General features: G+C 42.0%; 1 protein-coding gene across 5 annotated transcripts; it reads right to left on the bottom strand.

Moving 5' to 3' along the window:
• Positions 1-402: 402 nt before the first annotated feature.
• On the bottom strand, positions 403-18914 carry LOC107207511 (interferon-induced GTP-binding protein Mx-like). 5 transcript variants are annotated; one of them, XM_015634731.1, is made up of 14 exons: positions 18835-18914; positions 15088-15397; positions 13383-13578; positions 12430-12567; positions 11048-11202; positions 9790-9928; positions 9121-9319; positions 8264-8342; positions 7250-7372; positions 6353-6494; positions 4792-4950; positions 4228-4304; positions 2740-2976; positions 403-923 (listed from the first exon to the last, which is right to left on the bottom strand). In XM_015634731.1, exons 2-14 carry the CDS (start codon positions 15310-15312, stop codon positions 690-692), a joined length of 2103 nt encoding a protein of 700 aa, XP_015490217.1. In that variant the 5' UTR covers positions 15313-15397; positions 18835-18914; the 3' UTR covers positions 403-689. The 5 variants fall into 5 exon arrangements, with proteins under 5 accessions (XP_015490217.1, XP_015490257.1, XP_015490227.1 ...); XM_015634771.1 differs by having other exon boundaries at positions 13383-13575; XM_015634741.2 differs by lacking the exon at positions 18835-18914 and adding an exon at positions 17412-17518.
• Positions 18915-20632: the final 1718 nt, after the last annotated feature.

The raw sequence follows: 20632 nt of genomic DNA, 5'->3' as shown, positions 1-20632 counted from the left end.
TGCCTGTCAGTCCCAAAATTTCAGGTGATGCTGCAGACATCTGAGACATCCTGGCCCTTCTGCAAATCAGCTGGGAAAGGAGACTGAACAGAGCCAATGACATCCTCTGCTCACATAAATTAAATAAACTTTCCTTTCTTTCTAGACTGGAATGGTTTCACTCCCACTGTGTTTGCAGAGGTGTCTTTTAGGTGATGGCAGGAAAGAGAACAACCCCAGCAAGAGTTGTTCTTGAGTGTTGTTTATGTGTTGTTGTTCATGAGTTGTTCTTGAGTGTTGTTCATGAGTGTTGTGCACTAAGCTTCATTGAGGAAAGCTAGATAATTTGATTTTTACAGTTTGTGAATTATACAGCTTCCATCATAAAAAGAGGAAAAAAACCCAACAAACCCCAACAAAACATATAATCCTCAGTGTGTTAGCTTTTTAATGATTATTCCAGTGGTTGCACAGAGTTTATAAAGAAAATGTTTAAACATGGAATAATGTTTATTTAATCACAACTCCACCAATGGAACTCTTTATGCAAAGGCAGCTGTTTGCATATAACTGATTATGAAAAATAAAGAAAAACTAACACTAGAAATTATTATTAAAGGTCTGTGCTGACATCATATTTTTATGGGATTATATTAAATTCTTCAGGAGTGCTAGAAGATAAGGAGAAAAAAAACCTCATGCAAAACAAATTACAAGAGGCGGAAATCTCTCAGGTACTGGCAGGCTGTGGTCAGACGATCGATCCTTTGGCTGAGGTAATTCCTGGTTTTAGCAGCTTCAGTGTCCTCATCAAGGAGAAAGTTTAACCTCTCTTTATCTTGTAAGAGCTGCAGCATTGAGGTCTGCACGTTTTCTCCAAAGTCATGAAGGACAGAAGATATGATGATCAGAGGTATCTGGTTGGAGAGGCGTTTAGTTGCTCCCTGCAAGATGGGGGGGAATAAGGGCAAAACACTAAATTGGTAAAAAAAAAATGAAAGGGCTATAGGTAATCTGGTAAAAAAAGTGGTTCCAAGGTTTTGAAACGTTGAACTGAGTTACTATTCAAGAAGGGAGTACTGGTATGAACTAAAAATATGTTTGCAACCAATGTCTTTTGTGCCTGAAATAGGAAAATTAATAATTTTTTGATTTGAGTCATGGGGATGTCAGCTGCTGCATCTTTTGCCTCAACAAACTAAAGTCAAGGCAGGCTGTTCTCTGCTCAGCTCTGCCAGCTGTCACTGGGACAACTTAGAGGGGGACATTCCTGACAAACAGACCTTGTGCACAGTTCCTGGTGTCCAGCTTCACTGAATTCTAACAACAGGTTTTGATGCAGGAAATCAGGAAGTGATTTTTCCTGAAGCTGGTAAATTCCTCTGTTAGATGGTATTTCTGATGTGGTTGTTCTTTTAAGTTTCAGACAGCTTTGGAGGAAGCTTTAGCCTTAAGGGGAAATGTCTTCAGCAGTAGAGAGACTATAGTGTGCCTACATTACATTTATTAATATCTCCATGAGGTATCTTCTGTCTGACCTGACCAACTGCCTGGTTGATTTATGGATGCAAACTGAAACAGGTTGACCCAGAAGAGCTTGTGGGGCCCTTTCCCCATGGACATCCACAGGGTTTGGAGGCCCACCTGGTGCTTTTGGGCAACATGAGGTCCTAAACCTCTCCCAGCTCTGGCAAGTGGCTGCCCCCAGCCCTCCTGGTGCTGGGTGAGCACTTAGACCCAAGTGCCTGGTTGCAATTGAAAGGTTCTGTCTTTCTTTTTTGTAGTATGACTTGAAAATGGCATTTATAGGGCAGCCATGGACACTTCAGAGCTTCCATCTCATTCAAACTGTATTTGGCCTTGCATAAGTCAGTCCCATGGGGCTATGATGCCCTGGCACTTGGGGTTTGCTGAAAATGGCTCTCAGGGCATTTACAAAAATATTTTACTGCAGATAAAACATGTAGCAGAGTGTGTAACAAGATGGGATGGAAGTGCTTATGTGCTTCTGGCTTTGTTTCTTGTTCTAAGAAAGCCAATGATTTTTTCTTCATCAGCCTGAGCAGCCTGGCCATTTAATTGCAGGAATTTGTCACAAAACCTGCTCTTGGAATTCAAAGTGAGCTGCTACCTACCTTCCTGAATTATTAATATTGAACTTGTTGCTTTCAGAGAGAGTTTTATGACTAAGCAAATCTTGATGGTGTGTGTTCTCTTTCCTGTCTTTCTTTAACATGATCCTTTATTAAAACACCCCATTTGTCTTCAGAGATTTCACTTACACGGTGCTATCTGCAATACAGCAGATGCACTCTGATATGTTTTAATGTAACATTTTGTCATTGCTCCTCCTGCTGTAGTAGTTCAGGATCTGACTGCAAGCCACTGCCAGGGCTTTCTGCTGCCTGCAGGAATGTGCAGAGTGGCTTGGGGCTGACCTGAGCCAGGCTGGCAGGTAGCTAACAAGTGGTTCAGGAGCCAGCTGTCACTTTGGCCCCTTCAGGCTTTTCTAATCACCATATCCTGAGTCCTGCAACCTGCTGATACAGCCCACACTCATCACTGCTCAGAAGCTCCAAGAAGTTTGTACAGAGGCTGAGCATGTAGCTGAATGAGACACTCAGCCAGCCCCTGGCTATTCCCTCCACAGTGCCAGTGGACATACAAGGCTGGACTGACTCCAGCAAGACCTGGCTGAGGGAAAGCTGCTGCAGCATTCAGGGAGCATCAAATCTGCTCCATCACAGCCTGGGAACTCACAGAGAAATAGGCACTGGTGTGAGAAACCATCTCCGTGGCAACAGAGGGCTCCTCTAGACCAACAAACTGCAGTTTTTTCTCCAGGGATGAGTTTGGAGCGTTTTCTGCCTTTAGAGAGTTTAAATCACCAATGTAAAGGTCATCCTGGCAGTACACAATCCTCTCCATTTTAAACTGTGTCCGGATCTGTCTTTCAGCCTCTGCTGCTTGATTCTCCCTAATGTCTTCAATTTTCACCTAGAAAAGAAAGGAACAAGAAGTTCTGAGACATTTGCTTCCTTTGGGAAGGTGCCAGTGCTCAGCAGCATCCCCAGGGCATGGCAAGGTGGGCACAGTGTTTAACTGCCCTTGTGCAGCACTGTCTGATCTCAGAAGATGGGAACATGGAGTAATGGTTTTGTGGTGCCTCTGTTGTGAAAGAGCAGGAAAATGTGGCAGTTTTGTCCTCCCCTTACACACAAGTGGAATCAGTCCAAACCTGGTGCTTGAAACCCAAAGGAAAATATCTGTTGTCAGCAAACCAACCCCATCTAACCCCTTTCAGTCTGGTGCTTTTATTCCAGCCACCTGATGCTTTGTGGCCTTCTAAAAGTCTGTGGGGGTGGCAAAGTTCCCTCAGATATGTTCAAATTGCCTCAAAATGATTTCCTAGTACCCCTAAGAAAACACCCCATCTCTTTTCTCAAGTCCAGTGCTTGCCAGAACTTCTTCCCTCTTCACTCCTCTCACTGTGGAGCTCTCTAAAGACCCTGCCTGAACACCTCTGTGTTTGGATGAAATTATTTATTTGTTCAGTGTCTGGCTGGCCTGGGAGCTCAGTAGGGTTTGACCATGCAAGTGAAAGAGCAAACCATCTATTACACTCACATTTGCCTCTGAGTTTCCTTCTTCAGCAGTACCCTGTGAGTGGACTTCCAGCTTTGCTTCTCATCTTTTTCTCAAAGCTTTTTCTGAGAAAAGGCCTTCATGGATCCATATCACTGAACTCCACCCCAAAACATGCTAATACCCAAACTGTAAACAGCCATTTCTGGTTTTTTCATGGCTGGATGATTTTTGGTTTGTCTGCCCCTGCTCCCTTTCATCAAAGATGAGATTCCTGCACTGGTTAAAACCCTGGCTTGCTTTCAGAGAGGTGAAAAACACCTAAAACCAGTTCAGCACTCTGACAAATCACTGCAGCACTTAAATCTGAAATTAATGATAAACTCTTCAAAGTAGCCACACCAGGTTTTCTTTGCTTTGTGTTTCAAATGTCAAGAATGAATAAAGAATGTATGTACTAGATCTTGTCAAAGCTGTACAAAATGCACTTTAATTAGTGGCATTATAACCATGCTATCATTTTTGGGATCTTTCTTATTTTCCTGCAATAAATTCCCCACTTGCACATAAGGGTAATGCAGTGAGGCAGGTACCATAAGCATGGATGTATTTACAAATGTCATTCTGTCTTTTGAGAATATCAGATTGTAGGTAGTGCCTCACCTTGGCAACTCTGCTTAGGTTGTGAAAATTAGCAAAATTCTTGTTAGTAAGTTCCATAAATTTCTCTTCAACCAGTTCTAGGGGAAGAACAGAGAGACAAAATAAAGTCAGGTAAGTAAGTGAGGGTTTTAAGCTGTTGTTAATACGATACTTGGGAGACTACTCATTTTCTGTATTCATTCAGAAATAGCTGTGCTGCTGAACTGGTGCACTCTGCCTTTATGACACATATAAACAAGTAAAAATTCAGATTTCCAGGTCCAAGAAGGTGACCACTTAGCACCAGGTGCTTCTGCTGTCCTGTTTCCTTGCTGTGTTATTTATGATATAGTTATTTTCTACCTCCCTTCCAAAAGCCACTGGGAAAAGTATTAACAAATGCTGGAGACAGTGTGTAGAGATTGAAGGCTCTAGAAGGAGCAATCCACAAGCTGAATCAGATTTACTTCCACACTCTGAAGGACCCTGAGAGCATCAGTGGGAACATCAGCTTCTCCTGGAAAATAAAGCTGTCAAGCCCAGCAGTGTCCCCTACACCAGAGCCTCCCATGGCCTGGGACATACTCATCACATTGTTGAGAATCAAAATTGCTGGCTCCTCCAGTTCTCTGATCTGCTCTTTTACAATATCCTCAAAAGTCCCGTAGTTGCTGAAGCCTGGGAACTCCCGTCCACGGTACCGGTCTTCGTATTTCCACACTCTGTCAGGAACAGCTTTTTTAGCTGTAATGGTAAAGTAACATTGCTTTGTTACTAAATCACTCAATGGATGCACTTCAGGTTTAAGAAGGAAGTCTGTTTCTCATCTTTGAGCTGTTCTTGAGGGGAAAAGGTACTGAGATGATTTTTTGTTACCACAGAACAGAGCTCTCTGAATGATCCATCTCACACATTGCATCAAGCATCTGACTGACAGAAATTATGATGGACCATAAAAATTCTGGTTCTTGGTATTTTTACCATTTTTCACTTTTTCATGGCCAGAAGTAGCTGGCCATTACCAGTCACTTCCAAGTTTAAAAAAAAACCTGAACAAAACAAACCCCCAAGCTCACTAAACATTTTTTTCCAGGGAATCTACTGTTGACTAGTCATTCCTATTTAAGATATAACAGTCAATATTTTTTTGTTGATATTATATAAATTTGCTATTTTTTTTTAATGAGGTATCACCTTAGCCCAGAGCTAAAGGGGAACAAACCCCACTCAGATTCTAAAATATTAATAGCAATAATAAATTAAAAACATTAAGAGTAATAATAATAAAAAAATATTATCTAGACTGTTATTATTTATTATTATTCATTGGTGTTGCTGTTATTTAGAAGAATGGTTCAGAAAATCACCAACAAATTCTATGCCAGTGCCTTGATTTTATTGCTGTGCTGGGAGAAGAAAGATAAGCACTGACCTCTCTTTAATGACAGCATTTAACAACAAACTCTGTGTCCCCAAAACACCACAACAGATGGATGCTCCTGCCTTCTGACTCTTAATTTTCTTGAAAAACATTTACTGAAGATGCTGTGTCTAGGTTTAAATAAAGGGGATGGGCTCTTGTTGGGGTCAGAAGCACAGAAAATAGAGCCTTATCTGTGGTGCCTGGCTGACACCCAAGGGAGCACTGAGTTTGGCATAAAACCATGGAGAAAGCTTTTAAAGTTAAGCAGAAAAACTGGGAATGTGAGTGTGTAGATAGTTTTCTTAAGTCACTGGGTGAGAAAGAATTTAGGGTTTAAGCTATATTAGAAAATAAGAGACAAGATGGAGGATTTAGGGCATTGTCCCTTTCTCCTTCCTTTTCCTTCTTCATCTTCTTCTAAGGGTTTTTGGGTAATAATGAGTGATTGGACAGAAAATCTGCAGTGCAGCACACAAGTGTCAGGTCACTGGGTCACTAAGGAAATTTTGATAATTGGATAAATAGACACATAAAAGACCTTGGAGAGATTCTTCGCTCTCCATTCTGCACCTTGCTTCCCCAGTGTATATAGCTCCTTGTACTCTAAAAATATAATATAGATAAGAAAGAATAAACAACTGAGCCAGAATATGAGAAAACAAGTCTCTTCTGGGAAAAAGAACCCAGCCACCAGTGTCACACCGTGCCAGGTTCTGTGCTTACCCCTCGCAGCACACTCCAGGAGGATCACGCCCCACGTGCGGAATTCCTTGCGGATCTTGGTGAACAGCCTGACCTCGTCTCCAAACAGCTCCTCCTCTCCCCGGATGGTCCGACAGATGTCTTGGTTAAAGAGTTTGATCAACTGCAGTGAATCCAGCAACAAGTAGGAAATTTAGTGAAGTTTCATTTCTTCAGACTAATTTGTGGATGTTAAGTAAATCTGCAGCTGTTTGATGATAAAGCAGGGACACAGTTCATAGAAAACATCCCTTTCTTACATATTTTATGCTCTTAGCTCCTGGTTTGTTTGGGGTTTTTTTATTTTTTCCCCCCCCCCAAACTCTCATTGCTAGAGGAGAACAAACTTGATACTCTTTTGGTTTTCCCCCTGTAGACTTTTAGAACCATTTACTAAATTTTAATAGGCCAGGCTCGTATGAAGCCTGATGAACTTCCATAAACACCTCTAATGCCTACTGAGGGCTTAATCAGGGAGTAACTCCCTGAGATGAGGAACTTAGAAGATGGACTTGCAAACCACATTTGGATATCAGGAATACATTTGATCTTATGAGTGCTGTAAACAATGGGAACCCTTCAAAGTGTTGAGCAGGCAGGAGTTTATTAGCAGCATCTTGCTGAGATGCTTGATTTTGATCCAATCAATCAAGGTGTTTAGCTTTCTTGTCCCATAATCACAGGAAAAAAAATTGCTGGAAGGGGCCAGGAGCTCCTGTGGTGTATTATTTTTGCAAGTGTGGTTTGTCTACGTTACCCTCACTGAAATGATGGAAACCACAAACTTCCTGGTGGTCCATGCTGAAGTTTTGATAAGTTCAGGTGGTTTCTTTTTCTCCCACAGTTACCTCCTTGCCTTGCTCTGTGACCAATACTTACATCTGTGAGGAAAAACAGCTTCTCAGACTCAGTTTGGGGTGTGCCCCTCTTGTACCTTTGCAGATCCTGTAATGTTTTATGCAGGGTGTCACGAATTTGGCTCTGCAGAGCTGGCAAAGATTTCTGGGGAGGAGACAGTGAAGAAGGAAATTGAGATAGGTTGAACCTGTCTGGTTTTGGAAGGAAAACAAAATCCCTCTAAGAGTAACCTACACCTGCAAGGGATCTTTGCTGTTTCTATAAATCTGAGAGCTTGCTGTCAGTGTCCCATGTGTGATAGGGGGGCAACATGGAAGAGAAAATATGGATTTTATTGAGGAAATGCAGGAGCCAGGATCTCCCTGAGGGATCAGGCTGGATCTCACTGAGAGCTGGGAAGAATAGCTGCAGTCTAGGGCAAGATTTCACAGTGAGCCAAAAACGAATGTCCTCACAGGTTGTGCCAGGAGAGTGATGACTGCTCAATTCCTGATAAATACCTGATGGAACATGGCTGTTTAGGTGCTTATTTTCTGTAAATTGACATCATTTTTTTTTTCTTCTGAGACTGAATTTAGATGTTCCCTGTATTTTAGCCTCTTCTCTTAATGGAATAAGACATATTACATACAGACATATTTATACCAAATAAAACCCCCCAATATCCTTACATTAGAATATAAATATAATAGAACATCTGGATGTTCTGAAGACATTTTCAGTAACTTGTCACCCAGGTGATCAACACTGATAAAAAGAAATATCATGGCTGCTGTTGAAAAGGCAGGAATTATGAGTCACAAATAGATGAAATAATTTGCTTATTGTTGATCTGCAGTTAAAAGGCAAACCTGAGGACAGAGCATAGGGCTTTTTACCTCTGCCTCTCAGTTCAGTTTGTTCTCAGAGCACTGAGTTGAAGGATCATTAAGCATACAAAGATGAAATCCAGCTGCAGTCCAAGGTTGAAGGGCTGAACTTGTTTTTAGTTAGAAACTGACACAAACAGCTCAGTATGGGACCTCTGTTACTTACAATAATGTGTTTCACAAGTTCATTTGTGAGCTTCTCTGCCAGACAGGGGATAGTAGCCTTTCCTTCTTCCAGAAGAGCCCTGTGGGAAAAAAGAAAAAGGAAAAGGTGTGTTTGGATAGCCAGGCTGTGCAGGGCAAGGAGGCAGCACTGATGCTCTGCCCCATTTTCACTAATTCTATTACACAATTTGAGTAAAGAAAGGGTCTCTGGGCCATGCTGGTGCAGATGTGGCAACAGCTCAGGACTCTGGGCACATTTATTCAAGAGTGGTTTGACAGCTACTGACTGAGCAAAGGGAAACAGAGAAAAATCTGAAAAAAGCAAATTCTAACAGCAGCTGATTGCACTATTTTATTATTTCTTCATGTGTGAAGTTCACTGATTCACAACCCTTGTCAGCTGCCAGTCTCTGTATTATGATTGTCTCTGTATTATGATTGATTTGCTGCTGAGACATCTGGGCAGCCTGTGCCCTCAGCACAGCCTTTCTCATGCTGTTCCTCCATGCTCTCCAGTGAACAGAAATACTTCATTGCCTGACTTGAAGTGCTCAGATGCTTTAACTCGAATTCTTTGGGACTATTCAGAAATTCTAAAGTTCACAGCACTTCCCCCATGTATTTTGCAGCCAAAAAAACCCAACCCCAAAATAGACAAATCAAAAAAAAAAAATTTTGAAAAGGTTTGGTATGTGAAAACCATCTGGGTTACTGAAACACAACCTTACATGGGCAATGAGAAATATTGAATATAACTAATACCTGTTTGTAACCCCTTAGTTGAGTCTCAGCAAATCAACAGGAAGCTCTGAGGTGACTCTAACAAGTTTTTTATGAGAACTTTTTTGTGAGGAGTACCTGAAATATTTGTGATTCTCAAAGAAGCTTCTCTCCTGTTGGATCGCAGCAGCCAAGGTGAGTTTGTTGTGGATGTCCTGCTGCCCACGGCACCTCACGATCATGTAGCCTTTTTTGAGGGGGATTACCCTGTTTTGCAGTATGTTCACGATGGCCTCCTCGGTCCCCCTGTCCACCAGGTCGGGTTTTGTGAGGATTCCTGTGAAATTAAAAGAGAAAGTTAACCACCAAGCAGGAACACTCTGTGTTTTATAATGCAATTTTTTTGGGTATTCTCTCTCCTAGAGAGCTCTCAGTTCCTGGGCTGTAAAACTCACCCTACATTTGGCCTCCTACCATGCCTGTTGCATTGCAAACCCTTTTTTAACACTCAAAAAGCAAAGCTTTTTTACCATTAACTTCAGATCAACTACCATTAACTGACTTCAGCTTCCAGTTATTCATAACAAGAGTGCCAGCAAGACACCAAATGAAAGGATTCTAAGATCTGCTCAAGAATTGTGATGAGAATTACTTGAAAATATTTTCTTTAGGCTGTTTTCTTTTTTTTCCCCCTCTTCTTCTAGTAGCTAATTTCACATATCTGGTGCAGAACACAGAACATCAGACCTCATGATGGGGGTGAAGGTTTGGCCTCCTTTTTAGCTCATAGTTTAAAAATTATCTCACCTATTGTCCTTTCTCCAGTGGGGTCCACCTCTTGAGCCATTTTCAATGCTTCTGTTGTTGCAATATCCACATTACATGGAACCACTACCAAATTCACTGTCTCTTTGCAGCCAATAGTTCTTTTAAGTAGCACTTTGATCTGCAATTCAATACAGCAGTGAGGAGGTTCAGTGAAATCAGATGTAGGATGTGACAATTTCTAGCAATATGAACCTAATGACATTAAATGCCACATGTGCTGAGGACAGTGTTACATGCTGGAGGATGGCATGGAAAGGGGTCAGCAGAAGAATTCAGCCTCTTTCCTTATGTCAGGATTAATCCAAACATCTGGCATGAATGAGACCAGTCTAATGTTAAGCCTGTCTTGACAGGTACATGAATTTAACCTCTTGTGCATATATAATCTTTCATTATGGAAATATTAAAGGTATTTGATATCTAATCACATGGAAGAAAACCAGGTTCTGATGTGTAGGTATCTACTTTTGGAAAGAAAGCAAGCTTGATTATACTGATAAATCTCCAATTTGTATCTTTGAAAGGAGCACAAATGTCTTTGGGTTCTATTTCAGTGGAATATTTGTAGGAAAAAGCACCAAAACTGAAGCTTCACATGACATCTAGTTGTCATTTTTCTATGTTTCAATGCCAAACTAAACAAGTTCCTCATAATTTGTGTTGTTTTGCAGAAGCTTCACAGGGCACTATTGCATTTATTCCACAGTAAATCAATTCTCTTTTTTTCCCCATGGATTTTGATAAAGATGCCTCTCTTCTCTACTTCCCACCCATCCCAGTTTCTGACAGGCTGCAGTGCTGTAGACTCCATCTCTGGAGCATGCAGACAGCTGGGGACAATGGAAATGTTTGGATTTTATCACATCTGCTGCTTTCTTCTCAATACAATAGAAAGATTGCTATCTAAGTGTGCATTTAAATTACTCTCCTCCCAGAGAGGAAAGCCCAGACAATCCAATCTTGTCTCATTTCTGTTTGGAATATCTAGTTTCGTTTGAGCTCCTCTTATTCCAAGTTCCCATTTAAAGGTGTTTTAGGAGAAACAACACACCCAGCTCCTACACATCAGCCTCACAGCAGGCCTTTTCCAATCAAAGTTTTATTTGTATTCCCCAGCATTTCTTCTAAAAGCAGCCAGAGGAAGAGCAGAGATCCCCTCCACTAACTCTGTTTACTTCACAAAGGGTCTGCAGGGACCCATTAATGGCACAGACTGGCACACGAGGCTGAGTTTTACCTGGTCCCCGATGTCTTTTGGCTGGTCCCCCACGGCCACCCTGGCAATTCCAGGCAGATCAATTAGAGTCAGGTCTGGGACATCAGGGGACCGAACTTCCAGGGAAATTAACTGCCCGCTAATGGCACCTCTAGGACCGGCCACAACATCCTGGGCTGTGAAGAGAGCAAGGCAATGAACACAAGCTTCAAATGATGCATCAAACCAAAGCCGAACACAAGGACTTTGAAAAGTACCAACTGCCACCTAAGGTTCTTTCAGGCTTGGCTTTTTCTTTCAGATCCAGCCACACACTGAAATCCATTTGTGCAAAAATCTAAGGAAATTATCATGCAGAACAAAGTGATGTCAAAACAAAATGCATGTAAATAAACCGTAATGAAAGGTATCAGGTGAAATACTGGTCAGTTGTAGAAATGCTCCATCAACAACAAGAGGCATTGTAAGCATCAATTAATCCTTGGGTGCCCTGAAAGAAAAATAGGTGTTGTTCTATATTCTTCACATTTTGATAGAGAGGTTGAGAGTAAATTGTCCCAGGTACTACAAGGCAATAATGCTTAAACTGTGAACACAGAAAAGCAAGGAAACCCCAGTCATTCTCAGGAGAGATTTTTCAGCTCTAATTACCTTACTTATTTCATACCAATTGCCTGGCCAGTTTTGAGAATATCCAAATAATGTATTGAAAAGCTAATTTAAAAAAATTAGGAAGAATAACAATGTGCAGAGCTGTGCTAGTCAAGGAAGTAAGGACAATCCAACTTTCACACTTAGGACAAGTGCTTACTGCCCTTTGGGTAAAAACACTGATTTCTTACCCAGGATTAAATGCCCTAACACTAAAGGTGAGATAGGTGAAGGACAGTGACTGAGCCTGTGGTCACAGTACCTGGCAGTTCTCTGTCCTCCACTCTGACCTCTTGCAATTTCCTCCAAAATAATAACATTTCCAGCCAGAGACACCTCAAGCACTCTCTGGACTTTTGAGCTGATGACAGGATCCATTTAGGTTCCATGTTTACAATTTGACAGACAACCTCCCCAAACCAGGAAGCCACCACCCAGGTAAGGACATAGCCTGAGCCTTTATCATGGATCAGGATAAGAGGATCATGGATCTAGTGGGTGGCATCCCTGCCCAAGGTGTTGGAACTAGAAGACCTTTAAGGTCCCTCCCAATCCAGGCCATTCTGGGATCATCATCATAGATCATCTTCACCACTGAAGCACTGGTTCAACTCCCTGGAGAGAAGGAAGTTTTGCTGACCCAGCTTCTTCTGCTCTGCATCCAGCTCCTGGTGTTACTCCACAATCACCGTGGATGCTGCTCAGTCTGAGAGGAGGATTCAGAGGAGATGGAGCCAGCCAAATCCACTCACCTTGCCTTATTGCTCTGTCCACCTCAGAGGCGTTCTGGAGCTCCAGGGTTACATTTTGGTAGGAGATCTTTCCTTGCCATGCCTGGCCTTCAGGCAACCTCTTGAGTTTCAGTTCCAGGGGACACCGAGTGACAATACCTGCAGCAGATCCAAAGGCAGAGGTTGTGCATGAAACAGGGCCTTGAAGTGTGTGGGGCACACAGGGCTGCCTAATGTTTCACACAAAAATGTGCAAATGTTCCAAGAGACGCTGCCAGAGGGGATTTTTCCAACTTCCTGCTCAGAGCAGGATTGTCACCAGTGCTAGATGAGGTCAGCCATGGCTCTTCCCAGACATGTTTGGCCCTGCAGACCTCCACACATGGAGTTTTGCTCTCCTCTGGATGATCTATTCCAATGATGCAACTAAATCCTATGAAAAACCTTTGCACAACTCCAGTCTGAAGGACTGGATTATATTGTAAACTCACATGGAACTTGCAGAATTTGTGTGTGCAAAAATACACACACAGCTGGAAAATGGATCTTTTTGAGTTGTAAAGTCTCCTAACAATCATCTTTGACTTAAATGATGCGTTAAGTAAAGATCTTTGTACATTTTTTTACGTAATAATAATAAAAAATATATCTGTAAGAAAACAAAAAACCTAAAACAACCCCAAAAACAATTTTAAAAACTGTTTTTCCATGTGAAATTAATACTCTGCTGCACTGCTGCTTCTGGGTAATGCACAGAGTCAGCTGGGGAAATTACACTGCACTTCTTACTCCTGGTTTCTTGACACCTGGAACATGTGCCTTGGATTTATCCTGTGGTGCCTCACTCACACCTCTATTTCTCAGTCATGGAGTTATCCAATTCTAGACCAAAAAATAAAATTAAAAAAAACAAACCCAAAACACAGAACCCTTCCACCTCATCAAAATGAGAAACTGAGGAAGTGAATTCTTACCATTGCCCCTGGGGAGAGCAACACCAGACAGGGCTTCGAGGACAGAGCTTTTCCCGGAGCTCTGGTCTCCAATCACCGCAATCGCAGGCAGGGACAAATCCTTTTCTACCCCAAGAGCTCTCAGGCTGTCAACAAGATCAATGCAAGGTCGGATCTTTTCCTCATATTGGTTGTACAAGGTCTGTTCTGCAGCCTGCTAGAGTGAAACTTACAATGAATTTTCCAGAATTTAAAACAAAACAAACCCCAAAAAAACCAAGACGCATTTTCTAGTCATCGTTCTTTAGTACAAGTTAATTACTGGCATCAAGCTCTACTTCATATCACTGTGCATCCTTGCATCTCCATGTAATAAACAGGTGTCTGTAAATATGAAAGAAACAGTTGATGTTGGCTCACAGACCATCCTTAGTAAAAATACCAAATTTTGGAAGCCATCCTGAGAAAGTAAAGAACACATTAATAAGTGTGTTTTATTAATTTCTTTTAATAACAGTGTTTTTAATAACAGCCATTTTCTTCTACTCATCCACAGATGTACTGAAGGATGTGTATGCAAATGAAGACTGATCCCAGAAATCACTGAATTTGGTAAAAAATAGCTAATTAGATTTTTGTTTCGGAATTTGAAGATTTGGTTTGTGCACAGACGCCAAAAGAGTGCTGCTGTAACATTCTTAACAGGTGGCTGAAATCTTTTAGATCATCATGGCTCTTCCTTCTTTGCCTCATTTTAGGCTCACATAAGGCATAAATATGAGTGGGTTGTTTTAAATGTCTGGTTATTGTCATTTTCTGGGTTTGATTCAGGTCCAGATATTAACACAGGCTCTTACTTTACATGAAAACAAACCAAATAATTTTCAGCCTTTGGCAAAACTGGTCCATCTGCTGTTAAATATGCTCAGCTAAAGTATATAAAGATCATCTTGGTCTCTTCTCCCTGTTCCTCTCTCCATGTTCCAGTCTGACTGCTGCATTTAGAGATGCAATTTTGGGAACACCAATATGTTTCAGACATATTAGGCCAGGCACATTCAGACCTGATTTTCTGAAAATAAAAACTAAAGTTTCCTCCATCGCTTTTATCCAAGAAAAATGCCTCCAGAAGTATGTCTATGGATCAGATGCACTCAAACAAAGCAGATTTTTTGGTTCAAGATGAGGAAGGCAGTACACACTACTGGAGGCAGGGATTTTAAACCATTTTTGGTAGCCCCTGCCCACTCTTTTCACTACAATGTTTAATACCTAGCAAATTCTCAAAAAACTTCAATAACTGTGTCACAGACTTAAAACCAATCTGTGTCCAGTGTAAAATATTCAAGCAGGTTATTATTAAACTTTCTGTGCATTTCTGTTGTGGGTTGAAGAGCCTCAAGGAGAAAAAAAAACACCTCAGCTTTTATGGTTTCTGTTCAACATTTGTTGCTAGGATCAAAACAGACACATGTCACACATTAAATTGGCTTCTAGGCTGCAGCCACCTCTTTTTTTTAGACCTGCATTATTAATGTCTGCAGATTAATTGCAGGTACCTCTCCTCTTACTTACATGAATAACTTCTAGACCTCACCCCAAAAGTTCTCCTTAGATCTAAAAAGTGCAAATTGCCCAAAGAGACAAAAGAATTAATTTTGGGGTACAAAGTGAAACAACAGAGTGAGAGTGGGGAGGATCTGTTCCCTCTCCTTGCCTTACTTACCTTGTCCTCTTCTCTAAAAACCTCTTTCTCCAAGCCCTCCTGTTCACAGCTAGGTCTTTTCTTGAACACATTCTCTGATATCTCAGCATCTTCTTCTGGGTCTGGTGGGAGAGGCACTGTAACAGCTTCTGGAAGTGATTTCACAAAAGAAAATTTAAACCCCTCTTTCTTTGGGGTTTTGGTTCTTCCAGAAGGATTGTTGAATGGTGTTCTCATTTTATCCATGGCCTGCTAATTTGCTGGGCTTCCACACAGGTTGTCCACAAATGCTTTGATCACTGCCTGGTCCAACCACTCTGAGGTGCAGCTTCTGAAACCAAACATGGGGCAGTGAGTGATTCCACCTTTCAAGAGGGATCAGAGCAGAGAAAATCAAACACCACTTTTATTTCCTGATCCAAACCCTTAGTAGGTACTGTGAAAAACAACGTTCACATTTTTTTTATATAAAATTAAAAAAAGTTTAATAGAAAGACAGTTAGGAGATAGAAATAAAGCAAAATGTACAAATATGGCTGCGTGCCTCAGCATTCAGCCAAGAGAGAACACCTTACTAACAAAGGATTGTCCCTTAAAAACAGAATCCTACTACATATCCATAAATTCTTATATGTGATTCAAACATTCCTCTTAAGTTTTAACTTTGTTTAGCTTCAACTCCCCCCTCCCCAGTAGATCAATCTTCTTGGCTCTGTTGAGTCTCACACTCCCTGATAATAGAGGTTCAATAAATTCTTCCTTTGGAGTTCCAGTCACTGCTGTCTTCATCTGGATAAAAGAATTTAAGGATGCAGGGGAGGTTTCCTGATCATCTTTTCAGTCTCTGGGTTATATGAACAAAAGTAGTTTTTATTTTAATACCATGCTACAGCCTAACATATATATATGTATTATATCACAATTTCTAAGTTTTATCAATAACAGAAATAAAAGAAACTATATTAATACAGCAAAGTTTTCTAACATTATGCAAATAACATTAATTTTAATATTTGTGAAAAGCCAATAATATAACAGGTATCTAGAACAAGTGCCACAGCTCTTTTCAAATCACAAAAATTGGTCTCAGAGGACAGACTTAGAACACTTCTCCTTACCTTTCTTATGCCTTTTTTTTTAATTAAAAAAGTGCCATGGAAATAAACAGTATTTGTTTTTTGGAAAAAGAAAAAAAAGGTTACACCTATTTTTGCAAAAAGCTGATTGTCCTCTAGGAAATATTTTTCTGAATGGTGTTTGGAGAAGCTCAGTCAGTATCAGGGCAGGATTGGAGGGAGTGTGAATCCTTAAGTTCCTGGGGTCAGGAGTGTAGGGCTGTGGGCTAGCTCCAATCCATAATCTGCTAAGTGGCCATCTCACCTTTTTTGTGGAAGAAATACTTGTCAGAGGCAAGTCTTATGGATGCTAAATTCTGAACCACACTGCCTGTATGAACCACACTGCCTGTACAGATTACAGGCCGCAAGAGCTTCTCAGGCTGGCCCTGAGAAAGTAATCTGGGAAAGACATGAGAAAGAATTAAAACAATCCTCAGGGACACAAAACAACCTTGCAGGTGTTGTTATGTGTTCCTTGTTTTCCTTGCAGGAGAAAGTCAGGGGGGTGGTGAACCCCACTGACCAATGATGGTAATGTAGTAGTTTACTAACCAATAAGAGTTTCCTTTCTGTACTTTCCACATATCTGTCTAAAAAGCAGGCCTGCAAGCAATAAACTGAAGGATCCTCTTGTTCTGACTCCTCGAGAGTCTGTGTCGTTCCTTCCAGCCGTTCCCAATCGGAACGACAAAGTCTGACACTGGTTTTTGAAGTTCTGTATCTTGGTTCCCTCCTCTGTAGCTTAAAACCCTCTGCCAAGAGCAGACTTTGCTTCACATGTTGTTAGAGAAGGGAGGACTACGAGGCTTTTTATTTCCTTGGAGAAGTTTCATTTCCTTATGGACAAGGTTTGTTTTCTGTGGGTGACTGAGGAAATCAGTGGCCTTTGGCATGACATTATCCAGGGAAGGTGATTTCCAGAGAGAGCGATTTAAGGAAAAAAAACCAAAAACAAACCAAGAATTCTTTTTCAAAGCTAAATTTTTTTCTTTTCTCAAACAACCATCTGCCCCACTTAGCCCCAGATTTGGTCAGCAGTCCATATCTAAAGGGCTGCAATAGGAGCCCTTTAGGTTCAGGTGGAAATGCACAGATTTACAATCTTTGGCCTTGCAGAATTCACCACTGCAAAGCAACAAAGCACATCTGGAGCTACTGTAGGATTCTATGTCTGTGTTTGGGTGGGCCTTGGGTATTTTAACACCTGTCCAAAAGCGCTGGAGGTACCTTGTGAGCATCCTGGTGGGGAGAGAAGGTGATGAGGAGGGGGGAGAATCGACTCAGAAACGTCCTGCAACTTCATGACACCACTTTGTCCTGCTGGCCCAGTCTCCAGTAGCATTTTTTATCCTTTCTGTAGCCAATGTGCACCAAAGTCAATTGCAAATAATTCATTCCAGAGATCAGGAACTGAGATAATTATGCAAACATCCAGACCTCCCACAATTCCCCCCTGGTGTGTTTACTTAGGACAAACCCCATGGCCATCACAGAGGTGGAAGGGAGCTGGGGAGGGCTGAGGAAGCCTGAGGAGACCTGACTATCTTAGGTCACTCTTTACAAACATGGAGATGGGGAGCAGACCACAGGGTGCACACACACACACACAACACCCCTGCACAAAGATCCTGCAGCCAGCCCCGGAATAAACGATCGTGTGGATTTCTGGGGTGACACTGCTGCTCTTCCCTGCACCTGGAAAGGGTGAGTGGGCTCTGTAACCCTTCCCTGTGCCACACTGGCATAGTGATTTCTTTGTGTACTGAGCCTTGACAACATCGGATGGAAGAAAGGAGGAGAGGAAAACAAAAAAGCTGCAATTGTAAAGAGCCCTTCTACAATGGGCCAGAATCCACCTGTGAAACATGAGACGTGGATGATGTGATAATACTGAAAGTCTGCCAAGAATTTCCTCTGACCAGAGCTGCCCCTGCCTCCTTTGTCAGGACAATACTGATTTCCCTGAGCTTTACCTTTAGAATTTGCCTGCTTGTGTGTGGGAAACCTCTCCCAGCAGAACACAAAGCATTCTGCTGCACACCCACATCTGCACAAACACCAACCTGCTGATGGTTCTGAAAAGGAGTTGCTTTGGTTTTCTGTAATGACCCTTTGGCTTTGTATCTGTAGAAGATGAAAAGCCCCTTCTAAAAAATCCCCTCTCAATCCCAAGGTGCAGAGCTGCAGTGCTGAACCCACAGAGCATGATTTATCTGCTCTCTGCCCAGCCAGAAAACCACATGGACTTCTGGCTGACACATCCTGTGACTTCAGGATATTTGGGTAAACCTCACAGTTTCCATTATTTTTATTAACTCTAGCTGTGTTCTCATAAAAGAAAATGAAACAATGCAAAGCTTATGATCCTCATAAATACTGCCAGCTAGATCATCTTGCTGAATAATGGCTTTAAAAGAAAATTAAATGCCATCTCTTGGTTGTCTCCTTTTAAAGAGGAAACAATACTGACATCTTTTCTCTTTTTTTTTTTCCCACCCCAGAAAACAAAAAATCCTGCTCCTGGCAACCCTGTTTAATCACACTTACTTTAGACACTTTATGCAGCCTAAAAAAAGTCACATTAAAAGGAATGAAGATAACAGTAAAAAATTGCATTACTCTTTTTAGAAGAAGGAAAGAAGATACTTACCCTGGTAAGTCCTGTAGGAAGGAGAAGCAGGGACTTTCTGAAACTTCTTCAGATTCCTTTTCCTTTGCAGGCTCCTCCTTCTGATTATGACACACAACAGGAGAAACGAAACTAATTCTCACAGGAGAAATAGTTGGCTTATGTGGAAATGACCAGGCTGTTTCAAAAGACAGAGCTGCCATGAGTGGGCCCACACTTACCTTGCACCTGGCTCAGTTAAGGGCATGGATATCTTAACACATGAATTGTGTCCACAGAGAAGGGGGGGCCTCACAGCCAGAAGTTCAGAGAGACAGAGTACCCTAGAATGGTTTGGGTTGGAAGGACATAAAGATGATCTTGTTCCACCCCTCTGACATGGGCAGGGACATTTTCCACTATTCCAGGCTTCTCCAAGCCCTGTTCAACCTGGCCTTGGAAACCTCCAGGGACCCAGGGGCAGTCATAGCTTCTCTGGGCACCCTGTGCCAGGGCCTGCCCACCCTCACAGGGAAGAATTTCTTCCTAATATCCAATCTAAACCTATTTTCTTTCAATTTAAAGCCTTGTTCTATTACTACCTGCCCTTGCAAAAATCTCAGTCTTCTCTGTACAGCTATTCAGCAAAGGACACCCAGGTGGAACTAAGCTTAATTATTGCTGAACTTTTAATGACTTGTGAATTATTAATTAATCACTGTGTAGCCTTAGGATATTTAGCACTTATGCAGCAAATGCATTTATCAAAGGCAATTCTGCTACAACTCAAAACACAATTCTTGACTAAACTGTCTCCATGAAAGTTCTTAGAGGGGCTCTGTCAGGCAAATGTGAAATTCATACTGTTAAGGTGACAGCTTTGTGATAACTCTGGAAATAATAATAATAATAATGCAATGTGCTGGGTTGTTTTCCTTTCATTTCCCTGTATGTTTAGTGAATAGCAGAAATGAAACTCCTCACAGCACAGCTAAGCTCCTCCTTCCTTGCCTCTACTGTATAATAGGATGTCAGGGACAAATGGCAGAGGTACCTGGAAATAACTGAGCAACAGCTGAATCATTTCACTCACACCTGGGGCAGAACCTGCTGGTTCAGGCTGCTGTTGCCTGATGAGGATGCTGGTCCTGTGCCATCCAGGGGATCCTTTCAGCCTCCTCATCCCTCCATGCAAAAAGCAAGTGGGTGAGGGCCCCCTCCACAGAAGTATTTCTTCCACCTTCCAGTGAGACTTTCCATCCCAGCCCAGGGTGGCAAACCCTGCCACCACTCATGTGGGGCTGTGCCTTGGCTGCCAGAGGTTGTTGGATGTGGGTGACAAGGCAGAAAAGTGACACACAGTGTGATTTATGCACTGATTCAGGACAATTCCAAATTGTTTCTCATGACCTTGAGGTGTTTTCTCAACATCACTAGGTCAGGATGCATGCTCTTCTGCTGTCCTTGCTCTCCTGCCATCAATATTTTGTGTTTTGGGGCTTTTTTCTTTGTTGTTAATAGGCTCTAAGCTGTGAAACAGTACCAGTATACTTTGTTCAGTCAGGGGCTTTCCAAGCTGGATACAGGATCCTCCCTTGCCTCTCACTCCCTCTGGTTTTGCCCTTTGCCTTGACTGATCAGCTGTTCTCGATTCCTGGCTGTTCTGGTGGGTTTCTGCCTTTCTCAGGTCCCTGGGTCTGACTGCACAGCAGTCACACTTCTCTGGACCCAGCTCTTTTTCCTCATTCTGTACCTGGCAGGGTCTCAGAGGATTTGTTCCAGGCTGTGGGTACAGAATGTGACACACAGTGGGGCTGGGCATGGGCTGCAGCAGGACACC

The sequence above is a fragment of the Parus major genome, chromosome 1 (genome assembly GCF_001522545.3).
Source record: "Parus major isolate Abel chromosome 1, Parus_major1.1, whole genome shotgun sequence".
Classification (NCBI taxonomy): Eukaryota; Metazoa; Chordata; class Aves; order Passeriformes; family Paridae; genus Parus; species Parus major.
The sequence above is the reverse complement of the archived record's forward strand: the minus strand, read 5'-3'. Positions and strand labels throughout refer to the sequence as shown.